Source organism: Pelecanus crispus, chromosome 6 (assembly GCF_030463565.1).
Source record: "Pelecanus crispus isolate bPelCri1 chromosome 6, bPelCri1.pri, whole genome shotgun sequence".
Taxonomy (NCBI): domain Eukaryota; kingdom Metazoa; phylum Chordata; class Aves; order Pelecaniformes; family Pelecanidae; genus Pelecanus; species Pelecanus crispus.
In genome coordinates this window covers 66040965-66065824 of record NC_134648.1, presented here as the reverse complement: position 1 = coordinate 66065824, position 24860 = coordinate 66040965, and the positions used below count along the sequence as shown (strand labels likewise).

Sequence of the window (24860 nt, the reverse complement as noted above, 5' to 3'; positions counted from 1 at the left end):
GCGTTACCCACCCGGGGCCGCATTGCCCGCCAGCCGTGGGGCCGCGTTACCCACCCGGGGCCGCGTTACCCACCAGCCGTGGGGCCACGTTACCCACCAGCCCCAGGGCCACGTTACCCACCCCGGGCCGTGTTACCCACCCAGGGCCGCGTTGCCCGCCAGCCATGGGGCCGCGTTACCCACCCAGGGCTGCGTTACCCACCAGCCGTGGGGCCGCGTTACCCACCCGGGGCCACGTTACCCACCAGCCGTGGGGCCGCGTTGCCCGCCAGCCCCGGGGCTGCGTTACCCACCCGGGGCCGGTGGGCACAGGGCAGACCGCGGCGGCGGCGGGAGCGCTGCGTGGCGCAGCGGGGCTGCCCGCGTCCCAGCTAACGTAATGTCGAGGTCAGCTAGTGGAGATATACCCGAGGACAAAATGTTAAGAGAAAGCAGAAATTTCTCACTCACAAAGAAATACTTGGACAGCAGAGCATGGGGATTTGGTGTGAACTAAGGGTGTAAGAACGTCAAATGAACTATGCTCCTTTGTGTGGAAAAAACGCACCTCTTTGCCAAAATATTCCCGCCTCCACATGAAGACCCTTAGCCACTGGGCCTGCGCGGTGAAATTATGGAATATGGTGTCTTTACAGCAAGGCGAAGAGACCAAGAACCAATGACGGTACAATATGCTAGTATAAAGGAGCGATATACGGCAGCGTAAGCGTAAATACGTTAAAATATTATTGCAAGGGCGTGCTAGCTTTTAGCAGAGTTATTTAATTAGCGCCTAGCACCCATCTCTGCACAGAAACGAAGCAGAGCCGCTATCTCGACTCAGCGTGCGGACCGGGCTCCCGCAGCGCGGGCAGCGAACCGGCGGCGAGGCAGCGCGGGGTGGCGGGGGGCGGGCCGGGGCCGGGGCCGGGGCCGGGGCCGGGGCCGGCGCTGGCTGCGGGCAGCGGGGGCGGCTCCCGCCGCGCCGCGGCGCTGATAAGGGCGCGGCGGCGGCGCGGGCGGCGGCGGCCATGGCGTGGGGCTGCGCGCTCTGCCTGGCGCTGGCGGGCGGCGCCCTCCTGGCGCTGCTGCTCTGGTGGCTGCGGGCCGACGGCGACCTCACGCTGCTGTGGGCCGAGTGGCGGGGGAAGAAGCCAGGTAAAGCCGCTCCCCCCTCCCCGCCAGCAGCAGCAGCCGCCGCCGCCCGCCGGGAGGGTGGCGGGGGTCCGGGGTGGGGCGCGGTGTGGGTGCCGCTGGGGCGGGTTTGGGGCGCTGCGTGAGGGGTGCGGGGCATGGCGGCGTGCGGGGAGGAGAGGGGGCCCCAGCGGCAGGGCTGAACTCGCCTCTGCTCGGCGGACCCAGCCCTCGGCAGCCGCCCCGTGGGCTTGTCTGAAGATAAATAAAAATAACCCCGAAAGTATAATTTTCCTGCCCGTATCCAACAGGGCGCGGTGCCCTTCGTGCCAGTAGCGGAGCTGTCTAAAAGCGACTTCGCAGCAGCGCTGTGCTCCAGCAGCCCTGGGGCGAGGGCTGGCTCGTTTGGCCCAAAACCAGTTGTTTTGCGCTGTTTCTGGGCAGATGTGCGGTGCTGGCATCGGCACGCGGAGTAGCCGAGGGCCTGGGGCTCGGGGGGCGTCGAGGGGGGCTGCCAGGAAGAGGGGGTGCCTGGCGCGTGTGGCCGGGATGAGCTGCCCCGTGGTCTGTCCAGCTTCTGTTCCGGTTTGTTCTTACGTCTTCGAGCAGATTTCAGTGTCACAGTAGTGCTGAAAGTGTTTACAGCATAGTACACATGGATATTAATGTTTGGGTTAAATCGGTTTTCTCTTCTGAGAATTGTGCCCTGAAAGGAACACCCAATTGCTGTCTGTGGCTTTACACCACTTTTCTGTAAGGTGCTGCTTTTGACACCTGTGGGTACAAAGGTTCACTAAAATGCTGTCTGGCAGGGATTTTGAACTCTTGCGCATGTTGTTTTTTCTAATTTGACGGTAATTCTGTCTACTTCTGGACAAAGATCTTTAAAAATCATACGTTTTATTTGCTTAATAGAGACTTCTGATCAGAAAAGCCACAAATCTCTGGATATCCCCCCTGAGCTTAGCCAGCGGTGGTGACTTGGGGCCGCTATGAGCTGTGCTGGGTACAGGTGGCTGTGGTGAAAGCGGGGAGCTCTTCTTGCATCTGACCAGACAGGGGAAGAAGCTGATGTGAAAGAAGATGGGACAAGATGCTATAAGCCTGTCCCATGTGGGAAATGGAGCTGGATGTTGGACTGAGGGAGGAAGACAGAACCGCATTGAATGAGGGTGGATCAGGAACGCGTGACTGGGGGGAATGGTGGAGTAAGGGTTTGAGCGTGAGACCATGATTTGGTAGGTGGTGGTGGCACGGGTGAAGGTCGGCGTTAAGAAGAACTTGAGAGAAGCATAGGACAAACTTGTTGAAACATCTGTCTTCTGCTTTCACTAGAAGATTACTGCAAAAGTGCTAGTCCATATAATGGAGAAGAGGACGGAAAAGGATGCGCAAGTAATAACGCTCTAAGAAATACTAAATTTAAATCTGTGTGAGCAACCTTCTGGAACTCTTTGGATATGCAGCCCAAAGTTTTATAGTAACTCCACCAGGTAGTTCTCTTACTATAAGGAAACTACAAAAAAGCTTCATGTGTGGACTTCACAAAGATCACAGAGGGACTCAGGGCAGAGAAACAAGATAAATCTTGACTAATACCAACAGAATTGAAGCTTTGTCCTGAGGGATCTATGTGCAATGCACATCAAGAGGTAGGAGCTCTCAGGTAGACATAGCGTTTGAATGTAGCCTTCAGTCTTATTGGAAGCCTGGAAACCTTTGGAAACCTTTTAACTCGGCTCTAAAAGCTCGCACATAAAGAGCGACGTAGTCATTTTCTGCTGTAGTTGTTTCAACACGTAAGAAGAATCAGGCAGAATTTTGTCAACATAAGCTCCTTTGCTCTGCAGAGAGGTGAGCCGTGTTTTGTGTCCATCCCCCGTCGTGTGTCCACCCTGCCTCCCCCTGCCCCAGCCTCAGTGCTTGTAATTAACTAAAATACATAGCTGAAATGGTAGCATTTAAGTGGCATCCTGCTGATAGCTCAGCCACCTACATGTGGGCTGGTGGTGCCACAGTGCTGATCCTAACTGTTCAGGTAGGAAAACAGAAGGGACAAACACTAGAAAAGATGTTTCTTTAAATATGTTCCCCCTTTTCTCTTCCTCCTTCCCATATTGCGCACATAACATAGTGTGCCTAGGGAAGTAATGTGTGGATCCCATGGAAAAAAAACTTGATTTTTATTTAAAGCTGTTATTAGGTCTTGCATTCATTATATTGTGTTATTGCTTCTGCAACATTATAATGGATGTTGAAGATTTTTGGAGATAAAAATACTTACCAGAAAGCAGGCTGATCTCATATGTTTCTTTCTCTTGTGCTGTAAACTATAATTATGAGGAAAGGCCTTAATATAGGTAAGACTGGTTCCATTTCAATGATTCAATTCTACAGGGAGAATTCACAGGATGTTCAGCTTTAAACCTCCCCACCCTAAATTTTTTTCACGAATGAAATGACATTGCAACCTTGTGTTAAAGGAGGTATAAAATGTTGGGGGATGTCCCGTTTTCGGCTGGGATAGAGTTAATTTTCTTCCTAGTAGCAGGCACAGTGCTGTGTTTTGAATTTAGTAGGAGAAGAATGTTGATAACACACTGATGTTTTTAGTTGTTGCTAAGTACTGCTTATGCTAGTCAAGGACTTTTCAGCTTCCCATGCTCTGCCGGGGCACAAGAAACTGGGAGGGGGCGCAGCCAGAATAGTTGATCCAAACTGCCCAAAGGGCTATTCCATACCGTATGGTGTCATGCCCAGTATAGAAACTGGGGGGGGGTTGGCCGGGGAGCAGCGATCGCTGCTCGGGAACTGTCTGGGTATCAGTTAGCAGGTGGTGAGCAGTTGCATTGTGCATCACTTGCTTTGTATATTATTATTATCATTATTGTATTGTTATTATCATTACTATTTTACTTTATTTCAATTATTAAACTGTTCTTATCTCAACCCAGGAGTGTTTCTCACTCTTACTCCTCCGATTCTCTCCCCCATCCCATTGGGGCAGGGGGAGTGAGCGAGCGGCCACGTGGTGCTTAGTTGCTGGCTGGGGCTAAACCACGACAGGGGGGAAAAAAAAAAAATAACAGAGCTACAAAGCACTTCTTAGATTACTTGCAGTACTACCCTGTTCAACCTCTCATTTGTTATGCCTTGTAACACAGTTGTTAATGGTTAGTAATGGTATAATCTGCTTTTGGTTTTTTGATTTGGCATGGTTAATTTTTAAACTTATTTCCAGTAACAACAGGACACTTATTCTAGAGGAAGCTGGTGGTTTGATACTTGTTCTACAACAGCATTTGAGCCAGGTTTTCCATTATGTTAACTCCCAGTAGCTCAGTGCTTGGTTAACTATCAGCACTGAGGAAATCAGTGGAAAACTTTCCTTATCTCAACTAATTATTCTGTCCGCAGAAAAAGATCCTGAATAACTGAGGTGAAGCTGCCCAAGACAGGTTGGGAACAGGGAAACGAAGTGGTAGGCGGAAGCAGATTTGTTTTCAGTAGCAAGAGGAGATGAGTGTGGTAAGCAGGGTTGAAAGTATGTCCATGTGTTATTTTGTTCATGTAGTGCTTGTCTACACAGGTTTTCTGCCAAAAAAATGTAATAGGGGAGATGAACTCCCATGTTTCTTATGGTTAATTCAATGATTTGGTAACATTGGAATAAAACTGTAGGAGAAGAGTGTGAATAAGCTTTACAGTCGGCAGCCATTTGGTATAATGATTAAAACAGTGGTTATTTCTATAACTTCAGCAACACCGCTTTCTACCTCCCAAGTTCATAACCTTAGAATAACTTTCTGCTTTGGAAAGTGGTGGTGTTGCTGTTGTTTTTGGTTTTGAAAGCAAACAAAAAACCCCAAACAACCCAAACCCACCAAAGCTTGGGTTTAGGCGAGATTTTTCTTTGAATAAAATAGTCAGCTTAAAAAAAAACCAAATAATACTCATTACCAGTCCCACAGACTCAAGCTGAGCTCTGATAGTCAGTCCTGAGCCCTCTCTGCTCTTGTCAGAAGGGTGGAAGGTTTTGGTACTGATCTCTTCATGGGATTTAGGTCATTAAGACTCTGAAAGTACAATTTGAAACACAGTGTGGTGTAGAGAGAACCAGGAACTGATCTCTGAAGTAAGCAGGAAGTAAAAGCAGTCCCAGCCACTGGCTGCAGTGAAAAAGCAGTACTTTTGCTAAATTAAACAAGTGGGTAAGTTCAGCGAGCTGAAAAATGCTATTCAGGCCTTTTTCAGAACAGAATTGGCTTTAAGTCTCAGGAGCAGCATTTGGCTGTGCTGTTTGAATTATACCATGAAATCTTTCTTGGCTGGCTAGACATTGTTGGAATACTGTTCTGTACAAGCTTGAGAAGTAGAAGGAAGAGCTCCTGTCAGCAGTGCTCTGAGTACTTGAGTCAGATTTTCACCAAGACTGATCTTGAACACATACAAGTGTTAGGCAATGATACATTCTGGAAAGTGTTCTGATATTAGTGATCATTCATCCTTAAATCATATTTGAGAATTAAATGGGTGATTTTCATCCATGTGTTGTATTTGATGATTTTGGATATATGTCTGGAAAGCTAAGCCTTTTCCCAGTACGCAGGTGTATCATGGAGTGGGGATGACTGCAAACAAGGGGGAACAAGCATATAAACAGAGGAGTAAAAGGAGTAAGATGTTATTATTTTTACTACAGGTTAAAAAAGCATGCCTGGGAAGGAACTATGAGTAATGGGATATTCACGTATAACCTTACACCTTGGGAACTCTGTGTACTGTACTCCAGCCAGTGCAGGAATTAATCTGCATCAGATACAAAACAGAGTAGATGAACACCCATTTGGTTTGTTATGATTTAGCAGTCTTTGTTCAGAGAATTCTCTTCTGTTGACCATTACTTAGGAGCATTTTTGAGGTAGAACATTATTGGGAAGGGTTTGGTTAGGCTTTTGTTTGGATTTGCAATACAGTAACTGTTTCCTGTCATTTCCAAGAATTCTCTTTTCCCTTTTACTCTGAAGCCCTTTTTGATGAGGTTAATGGAAACGCTGTGTGTGGATGGCTTGCAGAAATGCAATCGAATTTCTTCAGGCAGATAACCAGTGTTTATTCAGATTAGCCTTGGAACAAAGTTCAAGTGGCAACAGAACAGCTATGAATGATTTCACAACTGCATGTGACCAAAAAATAAAGAAGTGGGGATTTTGTAATAGCCAAAACAATTGAACATATTTCTTAAAAACAGTATCAAATTATACTCCTGTAGCGACTTAAATGCATTCCCAATATGTGAACTACTGTCTTGATTCTTTTGATAGAAAATGAGCTGCGTGGCAAGGTTATCTGGGTGACAGGAGCTTCAAGTGGTATTGGAGAAGAATTGGCTTATCAGCTATCAAAGATAGGAGCCTTGCTTGCCATCTCAGCAAGAAGAGAGGATGAGCTGGAAAGAGTGAAAAAAAAATGCCTTCGTAAGTATAACTTGCTACTTCATGTGAGCAGTGCCACTCTTGCTGTGATGGAGTTGCCACAGAAATACTAGCCCACAGATCACAGGAATAAATTTCATGATGAAAGTAAACTTTATACGTATACGTAGCTTCACTGTATGTTTGAAGCTGGTATTTTCTTTTCATGAGTGAGGAGCCTTTGTACAGACTTGCATTATGAATTCCTTCATAAGCCAATGTTACCTAAAAATCTCATTATCAATTGCAAGTGGTCTTGTAAGATACTAGATCAAGAAAAAGGAATAAATACTGTGGGGAATGGAGGAAACAATCTGAGGGGTATCATCCTATTAAGAACCAAACTATGTAGCTGCTACTAGGAAGTCGTCTTCTTTTAGGTTTGTGCATGTTATAGGCAGACTGACAACTGACTTTCCTCTTTAGAAAAGGAATGAATAGAAACGTTCAGAAAAAGTTGTTCTGAGCAAGTGCAAGAAAGAGGATCTCCTGTAGATGAAGAGGAACAAACGTGAAGCGGAATGTTTATAACTATTCCAGTTATCTTTCATATGCCCACTAAGTCAGTAGTCTGGCTTCATTCCTCCTGTTTCTCTTTTTCCCTCCTGTTTTCTGGCTTGGCAGCAAATGGGATAGACAGTTAATTCATGTTGATAAATAGAAGTTTTGAATATCATTAACAATATGCCTTTTTCAAACTGTATATCCTCTGTAGCTCACTACACAGTATTTTATACTGAGTGTATTATGACACTGACAGTTCATTCCTGGTAATGTTGACAGAATGTCCACAGTTAACTTGGAATGAGTGCTGGTGAATAATGAAACATTTGGCTTGGGTTAGCACGTAAATATTTCTAGAAATCTAAATGTTGCAGTAGGCTACTATGAAAAAATCTGTCAAGGAGCTTCAAAAATGCACAACTCCTTATTTCTATTCCCTGATGCTTCAAAAAAGCAGTCACTTAAATAGATATCTTCAAAAGGAAGCAAGGGACATAAGATGACAGTGTGGGTAAGTGGTAGTCATGGCAAAATTCCAGTGCTATGTGATGCAATGTTTAGTGGTCAGTAAAAGTATGCAACTACATTTGCGTCTGTAGCCATTTGTTGTCATTGCAAAACTGATAACACTAGATAGGCAGGAGACGTAATCCTGGATATCCATTTTCAGGCAACACTTGTTTAAGAGTGCAATGTGCTAAGGAATATTCAGAAAGATTATTTCAATTGATGTGAACCAAGAGTACAGATTTATGTAAGATAATTTCTGCCTTTGCCAACTTGAAGTAACCCTGTGAATGTCTTAGCTGTGGTATATACTAGCTTTAAGTCTTATGTAGCCATGTGTTTTGCAGATATACACTACTGAACTTTATAGGTCAGATTAATAGGAATGTTGGAAACTCTTTAGGAACATAGTTATTTCATATTTTCTATAGCCAGCCTTTAAGTAGTGGAAGATAGTAATTGGGCCCCCTTCCCCTCTTATCCTTCTTTTCTCAAGGCTATATAAACCCAGCTTTCCACCCCTTTCCTTGATTATCATGTGGGCTAGACCTCCTAACCATCTTAGTGGCCCTATGCTACACTATCTCCAGTTTATCAGTATTTGTCTTGAACTAGGGAGGTCCAAAATTGGACATGGTACTCTAGATGTAGTTTTCAAGTGCAGGCACTCAAAAGTCACTTCCCTCAGTCTGCTCTTGCTAGTGCAGCCCACTGGTGTTTGTAATTGATAGAGCTCATTGCTGACTTATGCTCAACTTGCTGTTGTCCTTCCATCAGGACCTCAGGTCTTGTTTGGAGAGCTGGTATTTGGATGTTGGCTGGCAGTACTGCATGACATTATTCTGTCCCAGGTGTGAATTTTTGGATTTGACTTTGAGCTTAATGAGGTTTGTCAGACTGTTTTTACAGCTTGTTAAGATGCCTCTAAATGGCAGTCCTCCTCTCCAGCATAGCAACTGTTCCTTTGAACCTGATGTTAATTGAAAATTTGCTGAAAACCTGTGTTTTCATCTGAGTCATTAATGAAGATATTAAAAGATACTGATCATGGAGGGATACCACTTATAACTGGCCACCAGTTAGACTTTGAATGGCTGGTTGCTATTCTTTGGGCCTGGTGATCCAGCCTCTTTCACTTGCACTGTAATCCACTTGTCTAGACCCCTCATATTTCCTCAATATAACTTCAAGGATGCTATTGAAGATAACATAGAAAGCTATATAATCAAGTTAAACAACATCCACTGCTCTCCCTGTGTCCACAGAGCCAGTTGTCTCATTGCAAAAAGCAGTTAAGTTGGTCAGACAGTGTATGTCCATGCTAACTCTATGCTGGCTGTTCTCAGTCACCTTCTTGTCCTTCATGTACTTGGAAATTGCTTTTGGGAGGAATTGCCACATAATTTTCCTAAGGACTGAGGTTAGGCTTTGTCCCCAATCACTGGGGAGCTACTCCACTTACCAAGTACCTTCCAAAGATGAGTGACATTGGTCAGCTCTTGTAAATCTTGGATGTATATATTGCTCCGCTTATATGTGCAGTTTGTCCCAAACTTGGTCTTCCTCTGACGTTGGTAGTATTTCTTTCCCCCAGAGTCTAGCCTCAGGAGTGTGGGAGACCTGAGAGAAGATCTTGCCAGTGAAGACTAAGGCAAAGAAGGCAATGAGTACCTCATGTTTTTCTGTGCCCTTTGTCACTTCATCACCATCCCTATTCAGCAGCGTGCTCACTTTGTCTTTGGTCTTTGGTCTTCCTCTTGTTGGTGCTGTACCTATGAAACCCTTGTTGCCTTCCACGTTCCTTACCAGTTTCAACTCCATCTGAGTGTTGATCTTCCTGAATCCATCCCTGCATGCTTGGGCAGTGGGTCTGCATGCTTCCTGGGTGGCTTGCCCCTGCTTCCACTTGCATGTTTTCTTTTTGCAATTCAGTTCAAGAGTATTCTGTAAGGTTCGGGTAGCATGGGATGGATTCAGATTGAGCTGCAATGTGTAACATCAACTTGAATTTGGCTGAATTCCGTGACATAATTGGAGCTAATAGGCTTTAACATGCCAGCTGTAGATGCTATACACAGCAGCGACTTACCTGGATAATTTTCATATTAATGTCAGAAGCAAGCACATTTATCTTGTTCAAAATTAAGAGACACCACCCTATGATACGTGTTTATGCGTTCTGCACTGCTTAAAAGCTGAAGGACAGAGAGAAGGAAAGTACCATAGAAGCTATGGTAATACCTGTTGAGTCATGCATATGCCAACTCAACACTTCTCTTCAAGAGGGAGAGAAAACAACTTGTTTTTTATCATGGTTCCTGGAAGTGGCGTCGGTATTTCCCCCAACCACTCTCTGGAACATGAGTTGAATTTCACCAGTAATTTTGGAGGCTGTTTTCTCTCAAAAGGCTTCAAAAGAAGAAGGAAAAAAAAAAAAAGTACATGGGGGGGGTGTTTCTTGGTTTGACAAAGCTCAAATATGATTTAAATATAGATAGGCCAAATGAATGACAATGTATAAATTATAGAATTATACAATAATTGAGGTTGGAATGGATCTCAAGAAGTCATGTTGTTCAGCCTCTGCTAAAAGCACATGTTCTGCTACAGGGCATTATACAAGATAGAAATAAAAGAGGAAGTGCTGAAAAGCTGGGAAGTAAAGGGTCTATGCTGAGTAATAGCATTTATTGTGTTATGAGAAACTGCTATCTTGGATTAACATGTATTGAAAAGAGTTGTTGATCTGAAATCCTAGGGGAAGGAGGTGTACACTTGATGTAACAAGATACTATTCTAACAGCATTATTTATGCAGCTTTCTTTCAAAAAACAAGTTGGCTTTGGGTGATTATAACCATGTTTTAGTTAAAAAGTAACTAGACCTTAATGAACTATCAACAGGGAAGAGGCAGCCCATGATTGCTTGATAGGAAAATGTCAGTCAGAAGACCTGCTGCTTGGTGGTTGGGCAGTTTGATCCTGATGAGAAGCCATGTAGTGTAAAGCTGCTATGTAAGGAGACTTCCAGAAAGACCTCTAGAAAATACACACAGCTGTGTGAAAGTGGCCTTTGTGCTGGGTAGACTGAGCTTTGAGTGCTCAGTTTCAGATATGTTGCATCCGAATGAATGCTGTTGGCCACATGCAATTAATTCACTTTGCAGCTGGAGACACTTCCTGAAAGATATTAACTAATGTATGTTAGCAGTTGTGCAAAACGTTGAACTCTAAGGTTGCCCACATGGGAGCAGGTGTTTTTCTGGGTTATCATAACTGTTCCCTTAAAAACATCAGTTCGGTAGCAGGCAAAAAAAAAGGGAGTGGAATATTAGGGGTTACTAGTAAAAGGAATGGAAACATCATTCCGACAGTGTATAAACTGGGACATGTACATGCCTTCAACACTGCGCACAGTTCTAGTCATCTGCCAGAAGAACAATGGGATGGGTGGATGGCAGGAGTTGTTTAGAAAATGGGTAAAAAGAATATTGGAAGTTTTATGAAAGCTGTCCGAGGAGTGGCTAGACAAGGATTCCTCACCCTAGAGAAGAAGTAAGGAGGCTGACAGAGATGTATGGTCTGAGTGTTTTCGGGGGTAGAAATCAGACTGGACTACTGATTGCACCAAAACAAGAACTGGGCCTCTGGTTTGATATTTCCTGAAGTCAAAAGTTTCTTACATCATATAAAAGAGCACTTCCTTCCTTATCAGCAGTCTGTGTCTTTCCTCTGTTTCTTTCTTTTCCCCTGTGTAGCTTTCTTGGCTGGGTTGACCGTGCAGTCTTGTTAATCCATGACAGAAAAACTCCACATCCCAGTAGGCTTCAACTGTGCAAATCTGCTTGAGGGAGCACGGGGTAGAGTGTGTCTCTGGGAGGGTAGTTTAAACAACATGGATTTGACTGCTATCTTCCTGGAAGAAATGGAGGGGAAGATACACATGGAGGGGTTGGAGGGTGCAATAAATGGAAATACTGGTAGCTTTAAACCAGACAGATGGGTTTATTATAACCAGTAGTCTAAATACTAGTGACCTTTGAACAGAGGCAACTTATGGATTTAAGTAACCTCCTTATCTGTACATCACTGTAAAGACAAAGTTCAGCCTTACCTGTATATGCAAGAAGTAGTAATTAAAAAAAAATCAAAGCCTTAGGCTCTCTAAAGAGGGCAGCTGCTTAAAGGGGAGCAGGTACACTTAATTGTGGCTAGGAATCAATTTAGAAACAAAAATAGCGCTATCAAGCTAGTATAAATAAAGTAAAAAAAAAAAGTTAAATGTAGTTTAAAAAAGTCCTGAAAAGATTAACATTGAAGATTTTATTTTTGTGAGTCATCTGCCCCAAAATCCCAGGGTAACAAATCACACTGCTCAAGAAATACTTTCTGTGGAAAAAGTCAGTTGTTCTGAAGAGGCAGTGGTAGACAGTCAACATGAAAGCTCGAGCTGGATGACAGCTGACTTTTATTTCAGGAGATGGATATATTAAAAGCTGTAGTTAAACAAAAACCTTCTCCTACCTCCTACAGTAATCTTCTAATAGTCTAGCTTCTCTAGACTTTGCCTCGTAGCTACATGTATATATGCTGTGTTTTGGGTCTAAATTGTAGTAGTCCTATTGTCAGGAATAAACATACTTGAGCAGTTAACATACAGGCAAAGTGTCAGTGTTGTCAATATGCTGTGCTTCTGAATGGCTCAGTGAAAAATTTCAGTATCAAATAATCCTGTTGCATGTTAATCCCAACTATTGCAATTTATTTGGAGTCTTGAATTGTCTGTATTGTGCTACACAAGCCTATTTAATAAAGTCAAGCTTTTCACAAGCAAAAACATCATGATGAGAAAAGACAGAGCTGGTAGGAACAGATTAGAAATGAATTCTATGTGGAGATCAAAATGAAAACAAGCATTTTATATCCAACTTTCTTATGGTTTCTTGGTGTCTTTTTAGTGAAAAATTGGTGTTTAAAAGCAGATTACATTTCCCATGATTGTTATGGCAGAAATCTTATTGGTTCCCATTCTTTTTATGGTTGTTTTTAGAGATCAGCAGCTTGAGTAAAGAGGATATCCTTGTCCTGCGTCTTGACTTGACTGATAGAAGCTCTCATGAAGCTGCAACCAACAGTGTTCTTAAGCATTTTGGCAAGGTAAGGTGTGCTTCTGGGGTTAAACTTCTTTTTCTTCTCTATCTCCTATCCCTGCATTTATGTTTGTATTTCACTTTTATTCTGTTTTATAGTAAATTCACCAGTGCCCACACCTTTCTTAAATTTCAGTATTAAACTTGCCGAAAAGTACCTGAATTTTCATCCCTTCTGTTGCTTGCTTCTGGGTTTCAGCAGGCTTTACAGAGGTACAGCAATGAACGAATAATCACTGGTCATTACCAGGAACTAAAAATTCATGTGCTTGATGTCACTGAATTTCTGAACCAACTGGAACAATCCTCAGCTGTATACTTTGGTCTTAAAATTGTGTATGAAAGTCAGAACCTTTATTTCATAGTTTCAGTAATGCATGTAATCTGGGTTCAGAGCCATATAGGACAAAACTGGACACCAGGCACAATTTTTTTCCTTGTTCTGTGCGTAGTTTTCTAGATTTCTAGTCCAGAGTATGGAGTTAACAAAATAGCAGTCAGGTGTAACTAACATTAAGTACAACGTGCAAAGCTTCAAGCTGGGCCTGTAAGTCCATTGATATTTTGGTTTCACAGTGAAATTATTGGTAACAGTTTTGTTTCTTCTGTTCTTTACTCTAGTTGGCGTCTGGTTTTGCACAAAACGTATTTTCAGAGGTCGCCTTGCAGGAACTGAGTGTTAGGTGTTATTTGCTACAGTGCAGTAGGGTTAAAAAAATGTTGTGTGGAAAACAACTTTCCAGCTGCCGGCGTTCCTGTACTAGGAGTCAGCCTTGTTTGGCATCAAACACTGTATTCCTGCTTTGTTGACTTGGCTCAACATTAGCCAGCTTTCAGTTCAAAGGGGAAGGCTAGTGGGGGAGAGCAACTGCTGAAACTTCTTCAGCAGCTGATACATCTTGCTTGTGTATGGCAGAGATGACACTACAGGGAAGAGAATAGTCAGTTAACAATTGCCTGAGGAGGTGCAAATGTTAAAGGAAATGTGTTATCTTAATTTATCATTGTATCTTTCCCGAGATTGATGTTTTGGTCAACAATGGTGGACGTTCCCAGCGCTCTCTGTTTGTGGATACAAACCTGGATGTCTACAGTGCCATAATGGAACTCAACTACCTAGGTACAATCTCTTTAACAAAACATGTCCTGAATCACATGATCCAAAGGAAAAAAGGAAAGATAGTTACTGTGAGCAGTGTGATGGGTATCATGGGAGCTCCTCTTGCCTCTGGGTACTGTGCCAGCAAGCATGCTCTGCAGGTAAGTTAAATTTCTGAGATTAATTAAGTCTTGTTTTGTAATAGACCAGCATCAGTTACTACTCAGAGGACTTTATTCTGTGCAGAAAACACAGGTCTCGCCTGAAATTGCACACAGCATATGTAATTTTCTCAGGTTTTGAAAGTCCTTTAAGATTAATTTGCTCTGAAATGTGAAATATCTCAGCTCCCAGTGTAGATTTATTTTCCTGACTAAAATTCAAATGCCATCTTAGTTAGTCCTAACCACTACATAGTTAAATTCCGACATGAAATACAAGACCTTAGCTGCAGCCTTCAGATGAAGGAATACCTAAATCAGAGGATTATTCTGTTGCATATAGAAGCCCTAATGTCCTTATCTTAATTCAGTTAGGGAGGAAGAGTCACTGGTGAGAGTTTTAAGACTACAGGAAATCTTTAGGACAGTGAAGTGAGAACAGTGAGTGGTAAAGCAGACTGCTCAGAGAAATGAGAATTCATGCTCTAGCTGGGAATTTTCCCAGCAGTTCTGAATCTTGCTGCGGTGTGAAGAACTGGCAGCTCACAGTATCTCAGGAAGTTACCTTCTGTGTAACACTTATCTTTCAATATTGCTTGGAAAGAGTTCTTGGAAGTAGTCTCACTTGTGTAGAAAAATGTGAAAGAAGAGCTCAGAAAAGTATGTGCGGAAAAAGAGAGCCTGTATCACTGAGGAATCATTTGTTTAACTAGTAAATTTATTTAGACATATTTGTCTTTCACCACTGTTTGACTTCCTGCTAATGTACATTTTGATCCCAGTAAAATAAACTTAGCTGTGCTTGGTGATGATTCAAAAAACTGGCACCTTCTTAGTCCCTGCTGGATTTAAGCACATAAACAGGGTAAATAACTTTGTTTAAGATATGAGATCAGTATCTTTTTGACAATTTGACTAACAACAACAAAAATGTAACAAGTGGCTGGCACTGCAAAGCCACTAGACACTTGAAAGAATGAAGATGTAGAATACATTTACAGGCCTCTGCTAATAAAAAGTTTCAGCTAGTGATGGGTAGAGATCTGGTGCTCTTCATTTGAGTGGCAGCGATGAAATTGCCCATTAGAGGCCAGCTTCTGGCTTAAGTCTAGTGAATTTAAATTAGAAGAATGCAATGAGCAGAAGCATGAATTCCCTTTATGCTCCTTTATTAAGCGTTCTTTCAGTTGAGTATCTTTTTGGGTGTGGTGTAGTTGGTCTAAGCATGGCTAATTAGTTACAGAGCACAAGGAATTCATGTGTTGCTTTAAAAATTCTCAGAACTCTGAATCTCACATTAAGACCAAGAACATGAAAGAAGCTTTAAAGAGGTAGTTTGGTAAAATTTCTGGATTAATTAAAAATAAGCTAACTGAACTGCTTAGATCTTTGTTAGCTTCTACCTCTGCTCAATAACCAGGCCAGACTCCAAAGCTCCTTTCTTGTTTCTTTCACAGTAATTCTTCAAATACTAATTGCAGGTGTTAAAACATGTGATTTGTAATATAGTTTTAGAAAAGACTCTGAGAGTCTCTTACCAGTCTGGAGTTATGGCTAGGTGTGGGCATGAAACCCAGAAAAACTAGAAAACCTTTTTTGAATTACCAACCTTCACCAGTACAGTTCAGGTAAAGGAAGTCTGGGTTGGACTAGCTGACCTTTAAAGGGCCCTTCCAACCCAAACTATTCTATGATTCTATGAATGGCAGTCCTCTTCAGATAGCCCAGTAGCCCATCTCTGATGATGACCAAGAAGAAACGGCTAGAAAGAGGGTAGGGGAAAAAGACGACGAAGCGTAAAGTGATGGTTTTCCTGTTATGTTTTCCCAGCATGTATCAACCTGTATTCTAAGATCTTCTTGAAATGAAGATTGGGTGTTGGCCACCAGTTATTAAATGTGGGAGCCTATCTGACATGAATTCATCTATTGTGGTTTTTGTTTGGGGTTTTTTTTTAATGCCTTGGAGTCCACCCCAGCTGACACAGTTAATGCTGCAATCATAATTATGCCTTTTTAAAAAAAGTCCCTCCTTTTGTTCTGTGGTGGTTTTTTTTTTTTTTTTAATTTCTTTTAAATGGCAGTTGGAGGAGGAAGGAAGGAAGGAATTCTCCTAAGAATTAAAATTTTTTTCTTGAAACAATCACGCTTTGATTCATGCCAACTGGAATTCTTCATACCAACGTTCTACTGATGAAATTACCCTTTATTTTGGTTCTGGGAGTGCTTTAAGAGCATGAGTCAAGTCCATGGGAGTCTGCATCTGACTGATGCAGTTTCTCTCCTAGTGTGGTGATGCTCATGGAGATCATGTGCCATTCCTCTAGTTGTAATTCCTATTGGTGAAGGATTCCTATTCCTGCTGGTGAAGACTGCACCTCTTCCATGGTCTAGAAAGTTGGAACTGCAGCACTAGGGGAGGAGGGGGCACACAAACCCCTTGAGATGGAGGGGGACAGCAGAATGGCCACAGAGCAGAAACAGGAGCTTGCTGTGATCTCTGGCTACATGCATTTCATGTTACGGGCTGTGTGATGCTTTAATGAGATAGGACTGACTTTGACAGTGCTACTCAGACAGCACTCTGAAAAAAGCTGCAGCAGCCCTGTGATCAGCTACTGTGTAGACAGGATCTTCAGAGAATAATGTAAGCTTGCTGGACCAGTGCTCAGCTTTTGATATGGTGCAACTTGCTCAGGTCAGCAGGGCTCCCTTTGTAACACTTGGAGAGAAGCAGCAGTCTGAGAGTGGAGTGTGCCAGGGCCAGTGCCCTCTGCAGGGAGGTGTCTGAAGTTGCCTACAGAGCTGACTGCTGTTGTGTGCCTTCATGTGGCTACTCAGGACTGTGGGCGGGTGCCCATTTTTGGGTAGAATTTGTATCCCAGAAGCCTCCCAGCATTTGAGCTAGTGTAGGTGCTTTGTCCCAAGTGACCGAGCAATGTTTCTGGCTTCCTTTCTATCACAGCCTTCCCAGACACACACCCTTCCACCTCCTTGACTCCGGGAAGTACATCTTGAGTTTGTCTCCTTCAGGCAAAATGGGAGTCAGTTCTGTTCCTCCCCAAATCACCAGGCAGTGACAAGTGAGTGTGGGCTGGGAGAGCTCTCGCTGAGTCCTGCTCATGCAGTTCAGTGTTGATGGAATAACTTGACGATTGCCCAAAGGAGGGAAGATGGCAGCATAGGCTGCTGTTCAGGCTGTATTTCTAGGAGAGCCTGGACTTGCAGTTGTTGCTGGATGAGTTGGATAGAGAGCAGTCGCGTGAACAAGGAGCAGTACCACATCATCCCCTCACCCAAGCAGCCATGCTCATGACACACGCTGCCACCTTCTCCCCTTTGGGGTCTAGTGTCTTTTTACTTGTTATTTTTACCTCAGCCGGACTGGCGGCACAACTTTTGTGACAGGACTGCACAACTTGGGGGTTAAGGGGCTTTTCTGAGCTAATTTGGCTCAGGACCCTTTGGGGAAAGAGTGGGTGTGGCAAGTGCAGATCTGGGCTGTAGTGTTAGCATAGAGTAGTGGATAAAGCACAGCCATATTGGTGCCACATCTGAAGGTGTGCACCAGGGGTGGAGGAGGCTCCTCTCAGGGCAGGAGGTAACCTAGGGGAGTGCCCGGGTTTTTAATCCAAAACGGCTGGGTGGTTGGCAGATCTGAGATCCTTCCCAGTGGGTTCAGAAGCAGACTTCTGGGCATATAAGTGTCTTTATGTTAGAACTTACTCATCTAGAAGTTACACGTTTCCATGCTTTGACAACATGCTGTGAAGATCTGATACTAGTTATGGAACCTGCAGGTACTTACAACTAGAAATACATAGTCAGCTTTTTTACAGAATGTAACTGCAAAGCCTGTATGCAGTCTATAAGCTGGAATTAGTCACCAGCAATGGGAAGTTAGAGCCCATGTTCTCGGTCATGGGTGTGCACTGGCATGCAGCTCATTGCTTAGCTTTAGTGGATTGCCCCAGTTGACAACTTCTCTGTCGTCACAGGAACGTATCTGACTGATTTCTAGCTTTGTGTTGCAATTTAGTTCGGAGCTCTGGGTCAGCCAGCCCTCCTTTTCCCAAGCTGGATGGGAGTACAAATTATCAATTTTTACTACAGTGGGACAAGTTTTATCAGCCTGTGCTCACTCTGTCTTGTGACACAAAATTATGTGTTAGAATAAATACAGGGAACTGTTCACCAGGTCAGAGATAAGACATGATGTGGTGTTTGCTAAATCATAGCTCTGCAGTGCTTGACCAGCAGCTTTGGTAGGAAGCACCTTCCTGAGTTGATTATGTTCCCCGTAATAGTTGCTGTCTAAATGTGACTTGCTACAGAGATTAAAAAAACCCTTGTATCCTGTTAGCCTGAAGAAAAGAAATACTTGCAGCTTTTGCAGTTATCGTTTAACTTAGATACACTGGTAGCATGTTCCTGAGCTGAAATAAGATTTATATCTATGTGGATGCAAATTTCAAACTCTGCAGTGAATTCAGTGGTGCAGAATTGCCCCCTAAAATATCAGGGTGCACCTTTGACTTAATATGCTGAAAAGTTTTCTTCCTTCTCTTAGATAAAACCAGTGCCACTTACTCAATAGAAACAATTTAAAATCTTTAATCTCACCAGAAAGAGCAATTCGCCTGCAAAAGATAATTTCCACGATACTGCAGTTGTTATGATTGGTGGCACTTCCGCTACCAAAACAGTGAGGCTCGTCCTCAGACAGCAGAATCTGGCTGTAGTTTAGAGAAATTATTGTGTATTTGAGAAGTCAAGGATAGATTCCTCAGTGATTTATATATCAATGTCTGTAATTGCAGATCAAATTTTAAATTAGCCATTGAATGTGAAAAGTCAAAAAAAGTAGTAGGAATTGCTTTTAGTGGAATACCGTTATCTTTGCGGCATAGAATTAGTATGAAAATATGTAGTCAGTTAAATCTTGCTACATGTGGAAATACAGCAAAGGAAGACTACATTATAGTCTTTTCTTTTAGGGTTTTTTTAATTCTCTTCGGACGGAGCTGACTGACTACCCTGAGATAAGCATTATCAACATATGCCCGGGGCCTGTACAGTCTAAGATCATACAAAATGTCTTTACGGAGAATCTTGCAAAGGTAAGGACTCAATTCTCTTGTGATAACTCCAACTTTTGCTGCAGGCCCAGTGATCCTTTTGTGGTTTTCTTTTTCTCCTTCTAGCAAACACTAACCTCATGTTCTTACCAAGAAATGCTTTGATTGGCACAGAACTATGCATAGTCTTGTAATTCTTTATGCTATCAAGTCCATAACAAATGAAAATAAAGTTTGAGAGTTGTTATGCCTTCTCTTTTCTATCACATACAATCCAAGTCTAGTAAAATTTACTGCACAGCCACCCTGTTGCACTTCTGGGGGAAAGGCCAGGATTTTCTGGACCCAATTCTGCAAGCAGAGTACCGTCCTTTCTGCACAGGTAGCTTTTTCTTTGCCCTAGTCACGATGTCCCCCGTTCGGTTGACACTGTTGTTGGCAAAGCCACTTGAGTCAGCTGATGTGAGGCATGCATTTTTTTCCTGTTAGTGATTGTTCAAGGAGAAAAAGCAAAATCTTCCAACCGCACAGTTGCTTTTAATAAAGGCTGTCTAACAGAGTAGCTGGCAAAAATTGTTACTATGATACATCAAAATGTAATCTCTCCTAAATTCAATTGATTTAAAGCTCAGGGTAACCCACCAGTGGTGGGGGGGGGAATCTCCCATTGTTGAATCAAGTTCTGAAAGGAATTTTTTTGGCTTGCAGAACTTCATAGTTCTGTGAAAGAAGAGATGCACTTTTTGAGCAATCTGGAAAGCTTGCAAAACAAATTCCTTAGATTTCAGCATGGCAAAGGACCTAGGAGGAAGACTGAATCTAGACCAGAATTGCTTTTGCTCTGGGAAATAGAAGAACAGATTGATAGGAGCAGTCTGTTATTACTGGAGTGAAATGCATATAAATTCACAGGGCTGTGGCTTACGTTCACTGTGGTACACGTGGAGGAGATTTCAAGTAAGGCACCCCTGCCACTGAAGAAGCCTGTTGCTTTTCTCTTGTCTGAGACAGCTGCCCACAGAGCAGAGCTGGCAGGAATATTTAAGTTAATGGCGAATGTGGCCTCATCTGCAAACTTGATTACTGAGTAACTTGTAGCATGTAATGGGGTAGGCAGCTGGGAACAGGGAATTTCCCATTTCTCAGAGCCCTCAGCTGCGGAATGGGTACCTTGTTCTGATAGATGTGTTTCACAATAAAGTAGAAGCCATGTTGAAGCAGGGCAGAGTTTGGAGATTCATTTTTTTAACCTTCTTTGACCCGTCAATTGAGGCATTAATTAAAAGGGTGCTTTATTTAAGCATGTGTGCTAAAGGAAGGTGGTAAGTGTTCCCACACTGAAAACGAGAGGATTAGGATAGCAAGGGATGGGTTCCCCAGCCCCGGTCTCCGCTGTATTGGCTGGGTTGTTCCCCTTGTGCACAGTGTAGAAACTGGGAGGAGAATGTCTGTGGCGCAGAGCCCGGCCCTTTCTCTCCCGCAGACAGAAGTCCCGCTCTAATCCCTCCTCGCGCTCTCTCCCCTCCAGTCCATAGAGAACAGCGGTGACCAGTCCCACAAGATGCCAACCGACCGCTGCGTCCGGCTCACCCTGGTGAGCGCAGCCAACGACCTGGAGGAGGCCTGGATCAGTGACCACCCCTACCTGGCCGTCTGCTACCTCTGGCAGTATGCACCCACGTGGGCCTGGTGGCTGATGAACAGAATGGGCAAGAGGAGGATACAGAACTTCAAGAGCGGAGTGGTAAGCTTATTCCTCTCTCCTCTGCTTGCTTTTCAACTCTGCTGACAGACTCTTCTAGCCACGGGAACGTTGGGATTGCATTTTGGATCCGTTTCCTTTTTCGGTTCCCTAGCAGCTGATGCCAGGCCAGACTCCATCGCTGCACGCCTTGTAGTCTAGGATTACCGCAGGCAGCCACCTCACAGAACAGGGAAGGCAGTACCTCTTGTAGCACCAAAGGTCTCGCTCTCATCTTCATCGCATGGGCTGCAAGTTCAGAACTCTGCATTAACGCAGACCTGAGCTATACGTCACTAGCGTAAATTTTTAATGCAGCTTGGACTTAAGACTGTTGAAAATCTCTCCCTTGCTTGTGTCTAGTTTTTATATCAGACATGTAATCTGAGCACCTCCCAGAATGACGTTAAGTGATACTACTGCCTGTCAGGGCTCTTCACTCACATTCCCTTCCCAGAAGACAGATGTGCAGTGTTCTGTTCGTGCAGTACTGCTTGGTAGATGGTATTTTTCTTACTGTGTTCTTGTTGAACTTGGTTCCAAAAAAAAAAAAAAAAAAATTGAAGTACTCCAAAAGGGGGAAATGCAAAAATAAAGGTGGCACATCCAACTTAAAACTTCCTACTTCCACACTGTAACTGCCCACTGTCATGAGCTGTTTCAAGCAAAATAACACTCTGGGCGAAGGACTTGAATCAGTGTTTTCCTCCCTTTATTTAATGTACTCTCCCTCCAGGACGCTGATGCCTCTTACTCAAGAAAGAAGAAGTAAGGACAAACCAGTACAAAATCCTGCTTGTGCCACAGCTGAGAAACTTTTTTCATATTGCGTGACTTCAAACAAAAGCTTTTTTTCTGTCTGTTGTACCTTTGTCATCATGTAACTTGACAAGTCTATCATGCTGTATACACACTTGACTAAATAAAAATCTCTTTCTAAACATACCTTCCATAGGCTGAATTTTTAAACTTAGAAGAATTGAGACAGAAGACGCCAGGCAGTATTTTTTTTTTTCCCCTGCTGCTATGACATTGGCAAATACTTGGTGAGCAGGCTAAAAAAAAATTATATACACACAGGATCCTGTTTCCCTCACTTTCATTCCTAATGGATGTTGAGCAAAAAAAAAACGCCACAGGTAGAAGGCTGTGGTATAAAGGGTAAGGATGTATATAGTCTGTCTTTGTGAAGTGTTCCTTTGGGAGAAGATAGTACGTCATTGTTGCTGTACTGAGAGCAAAATGTGAGTATGCATCATCATGTGTATTTAGGGCTAAATCCCTTAACTTCTGGCACAATACTTAGAAGTACTTAATCTTTAGGTCTCTCAGCACCACGGCAGAATCCCCAGGCCTTGGTCTTCTGGTTGTTTTGTAAAGGCTGAGGACTGGGCCGTGTGCGGAGAAGGGAGAGGGGGATGGTACAAGTGTAAGCCTGGGCATAGGCAGTACCTGGCCTTGCTCTGAACCTGTGGTAAATCTGTAGAGCATCCTGGGGAGAGGAGCAGGGGAAAGTTCCTGTAGCAGAACAGCCCGTAGCTACAAGAGGGGGCACGGGATTAACGCGAAATCCATTTCACAGCAGCTTGCTTACAGCCAAGACACCAGTGCTCATGTCAGAGGTGAATGAGGGCAGATGTCACACTACAGGCAACTTAAGCATGAAATAGAAGCAGAGTTCCCAGCTTGGTCGGGAACAGGCCTTTCCCTACAGAGCAGAGGCCAATCTCAGCAGCGCTGGTGGTGCACTGGACAGCAACAGCCATGAGGAACCAAGGACTGTACTTTTTAAAAACGTTTACCATCCCACTGACACTCGATTCAGCTGTTAGCTTGAAGTACAGCTGTAGCAGTAATGCAGCTGTACTTACAAGCTTGGCGACCTTCTTGCTGCTAACAAAGGCCTTGAGAAATGTTTGAATGGCGCTCAGGCCAGACACTGTCCCGTTAGTTAAGAAAAAATTCTTACTTATATCACTGAGTGGTAATAAAAGAATAACAACTCATTTATAAATTATTGAAACTTTCCATCCATAGCAAAGAACAAGCCAAGAGTGTTGTTTTTAACATGACATTTAACAAAGATGGAAACTACTGTCTAGGGGGAAAAAAAAAAAAAAACCAGACTGATCAAATGACAAGTGTCTCATCTCATGCTGTTCTGGAAGATGGGAAGGTTCATTTCACTTGCTAACACACCAGCTCCTATGGCACATTTTGCAAACCACTGTTCAAGCGGCAGCAGTACGTCTGCATGACAAAACGCAGCTACTCTTAATACAACACACATGCAGATGATGTTCACAGGATGCTTTAGCTTCCACCCGCTAATCCACAGAAAATTTGGCAGCGTTGCACGCAGCAGAAGGCTTGCTCTCCTATTTATATACAGGTTTCTCTGCTTTTTCTCTACCAAAAAAAGTGTAAGCCTTTGTGCTCGAAGAGGTGTTCACTACTGTTGCTTGAGCTAAGGACAGCTGCTGCTAGCCATGCAGGCAGACCCGCCTGCAGGGCCTGTGCTATTGCTGCCACCAGCACACGAAAACAGCACGGAAGGAGCGACAGCAGAGATGACAGGGACCAGGCAGCGAGGAAACGACCTCTTTGAGTGGAAGCTGATGTTCTAGGAAAATGCAGAAAGTAGACTCTGCAAAAAGGACAAAGCATTTGCCATGTGAAAACTTCCCTTCCCTTAATGCTTTGTTCCAGTGAACGGATGCCTTTTGCTTTATGGGACGCGAATGGGACAGAGGCAGTCTCCACGACTTAACATTTTTTGTAGAGGCTCAAGAAAAAGGGGTGAAAATCTAGTAAGCACTGAACATTTGTTAGAAAAATACTTGAAAATTGATCTTGTTAACTAAAGGTTCTTCTCCAAAGCCATGATGCAAGTGTCCTACCCTTACCTGTGCATGATGAACGTCGCAATCTGTAAAGCAAGTAGGTGTTGATAAGAATTACAGTAAAGCTGATGTACACAGCTGGTTAGAAAACAGGGCAGTTCTCACTGGTCACACAGGAGGATGCTGTGGTGGCCTCTCATGAGCTCAGTCCTCAATACTCAGTCCAGTACTAGTATTCCATCAGTAATCCATGTTGCAGCATATATTATGTGCTTGTGAGAGCTGCGGACAAGATCAGGCTTGAAGGTGCTCTAAATTACTGATAAATCGGAGAAGTGCTCCAAAACAAACAGGACACAGTTCAAGAGCACACAAACAAAACACCACGCTTAACAGAGGCACTCAGCAGCACAGATCTGTGATATAGAACAAGAGGCTGTAACTAGTGGTTCTGCAAAAAAAAAAAAAGAATCAGAAGAGAGTTACAGAAAATCTAGCGTGAATTGGTGTCATAGTGTTGCAAAAACGTACTGAACGTGCGAACTGGCTCAGTACATTAATGAATAAGGGGCTGCAGGATACGCTGGCTGCGACAGCAGGAGACAGGACGTTACAGCGCGTTAGAGCCTGACTCCACGTTCCTGTGCACAAACAGGAATTCTGCACATCGATAATTCTGTTCCTCCATCTGGTACCAATCGTGATCTCTGCTGGAACACCAGGGCCAGTTACCAGCAACACTTCAAGAAGGCTGGGTACCAGATGGAGGGAAGGAAGCGAAAAGGATCACGCCGCTCTTCAGTTTTTTCTCAGCTAGTTTATTTGCTTTACAGAAGACAGAGAATGAAGGCAGAAATTACAGCCATCTTCAAATAAAAGACTGCTGCTGCAAAAAAAAGGTAATTAAATTTTCTGTGACCGTACAGAAGACAAGTAGTAAGACGCTTACAATGAGTCAGGGAGGTTTAATTAGATTTAGGAAAAACCCCAAACTTTCCAACTGCTGTGAGAGCAGCAAAGAACTGGAGTGAACTACTTGACGAGTTCATGATACTCCTGGTATTGAAAGTTTAAAATCAGATATTAAACATTTGCCAGGAGTAGTTCCTTTTGAGAGGGAGCTGAAATAGGTGCCCTCTAAAAACCCCTTCCAGGTCCGTTTCCATGACTCTGTATTTGCAGATACAGTTCA

General features: G+C 43.5%; 1 protein-coding gene across 1 annotated transcript; it reads left to right on the top strand.

Moving 5' to 3' along the window:
- Window positions 1–1010: 1010 nt before the first annotated feature.
- Window positions 1011–21770, top strand: DHRS7 (dehydrogenase/reductase 7). The gene is made up of 7 exons (XM_075712510.1): window positions 1011–1137; window positions 6438–6590; window positions 12648–12754; window positions 13768–14007; window positions 19004–19126; window positions 20613–20828; window positions 21562–21770. Exons 1-7 carry the CDS (start codon window positions 1011–1013, stop codon window positions 21595–21597), a joined length of 1002 nt encoding a protein of 333 aa, XP_075568625.1. The 3' UTR covers window positions 21598–21770.
- Window positions 21771–24860: the final 3090 nt, after the last annotated feature.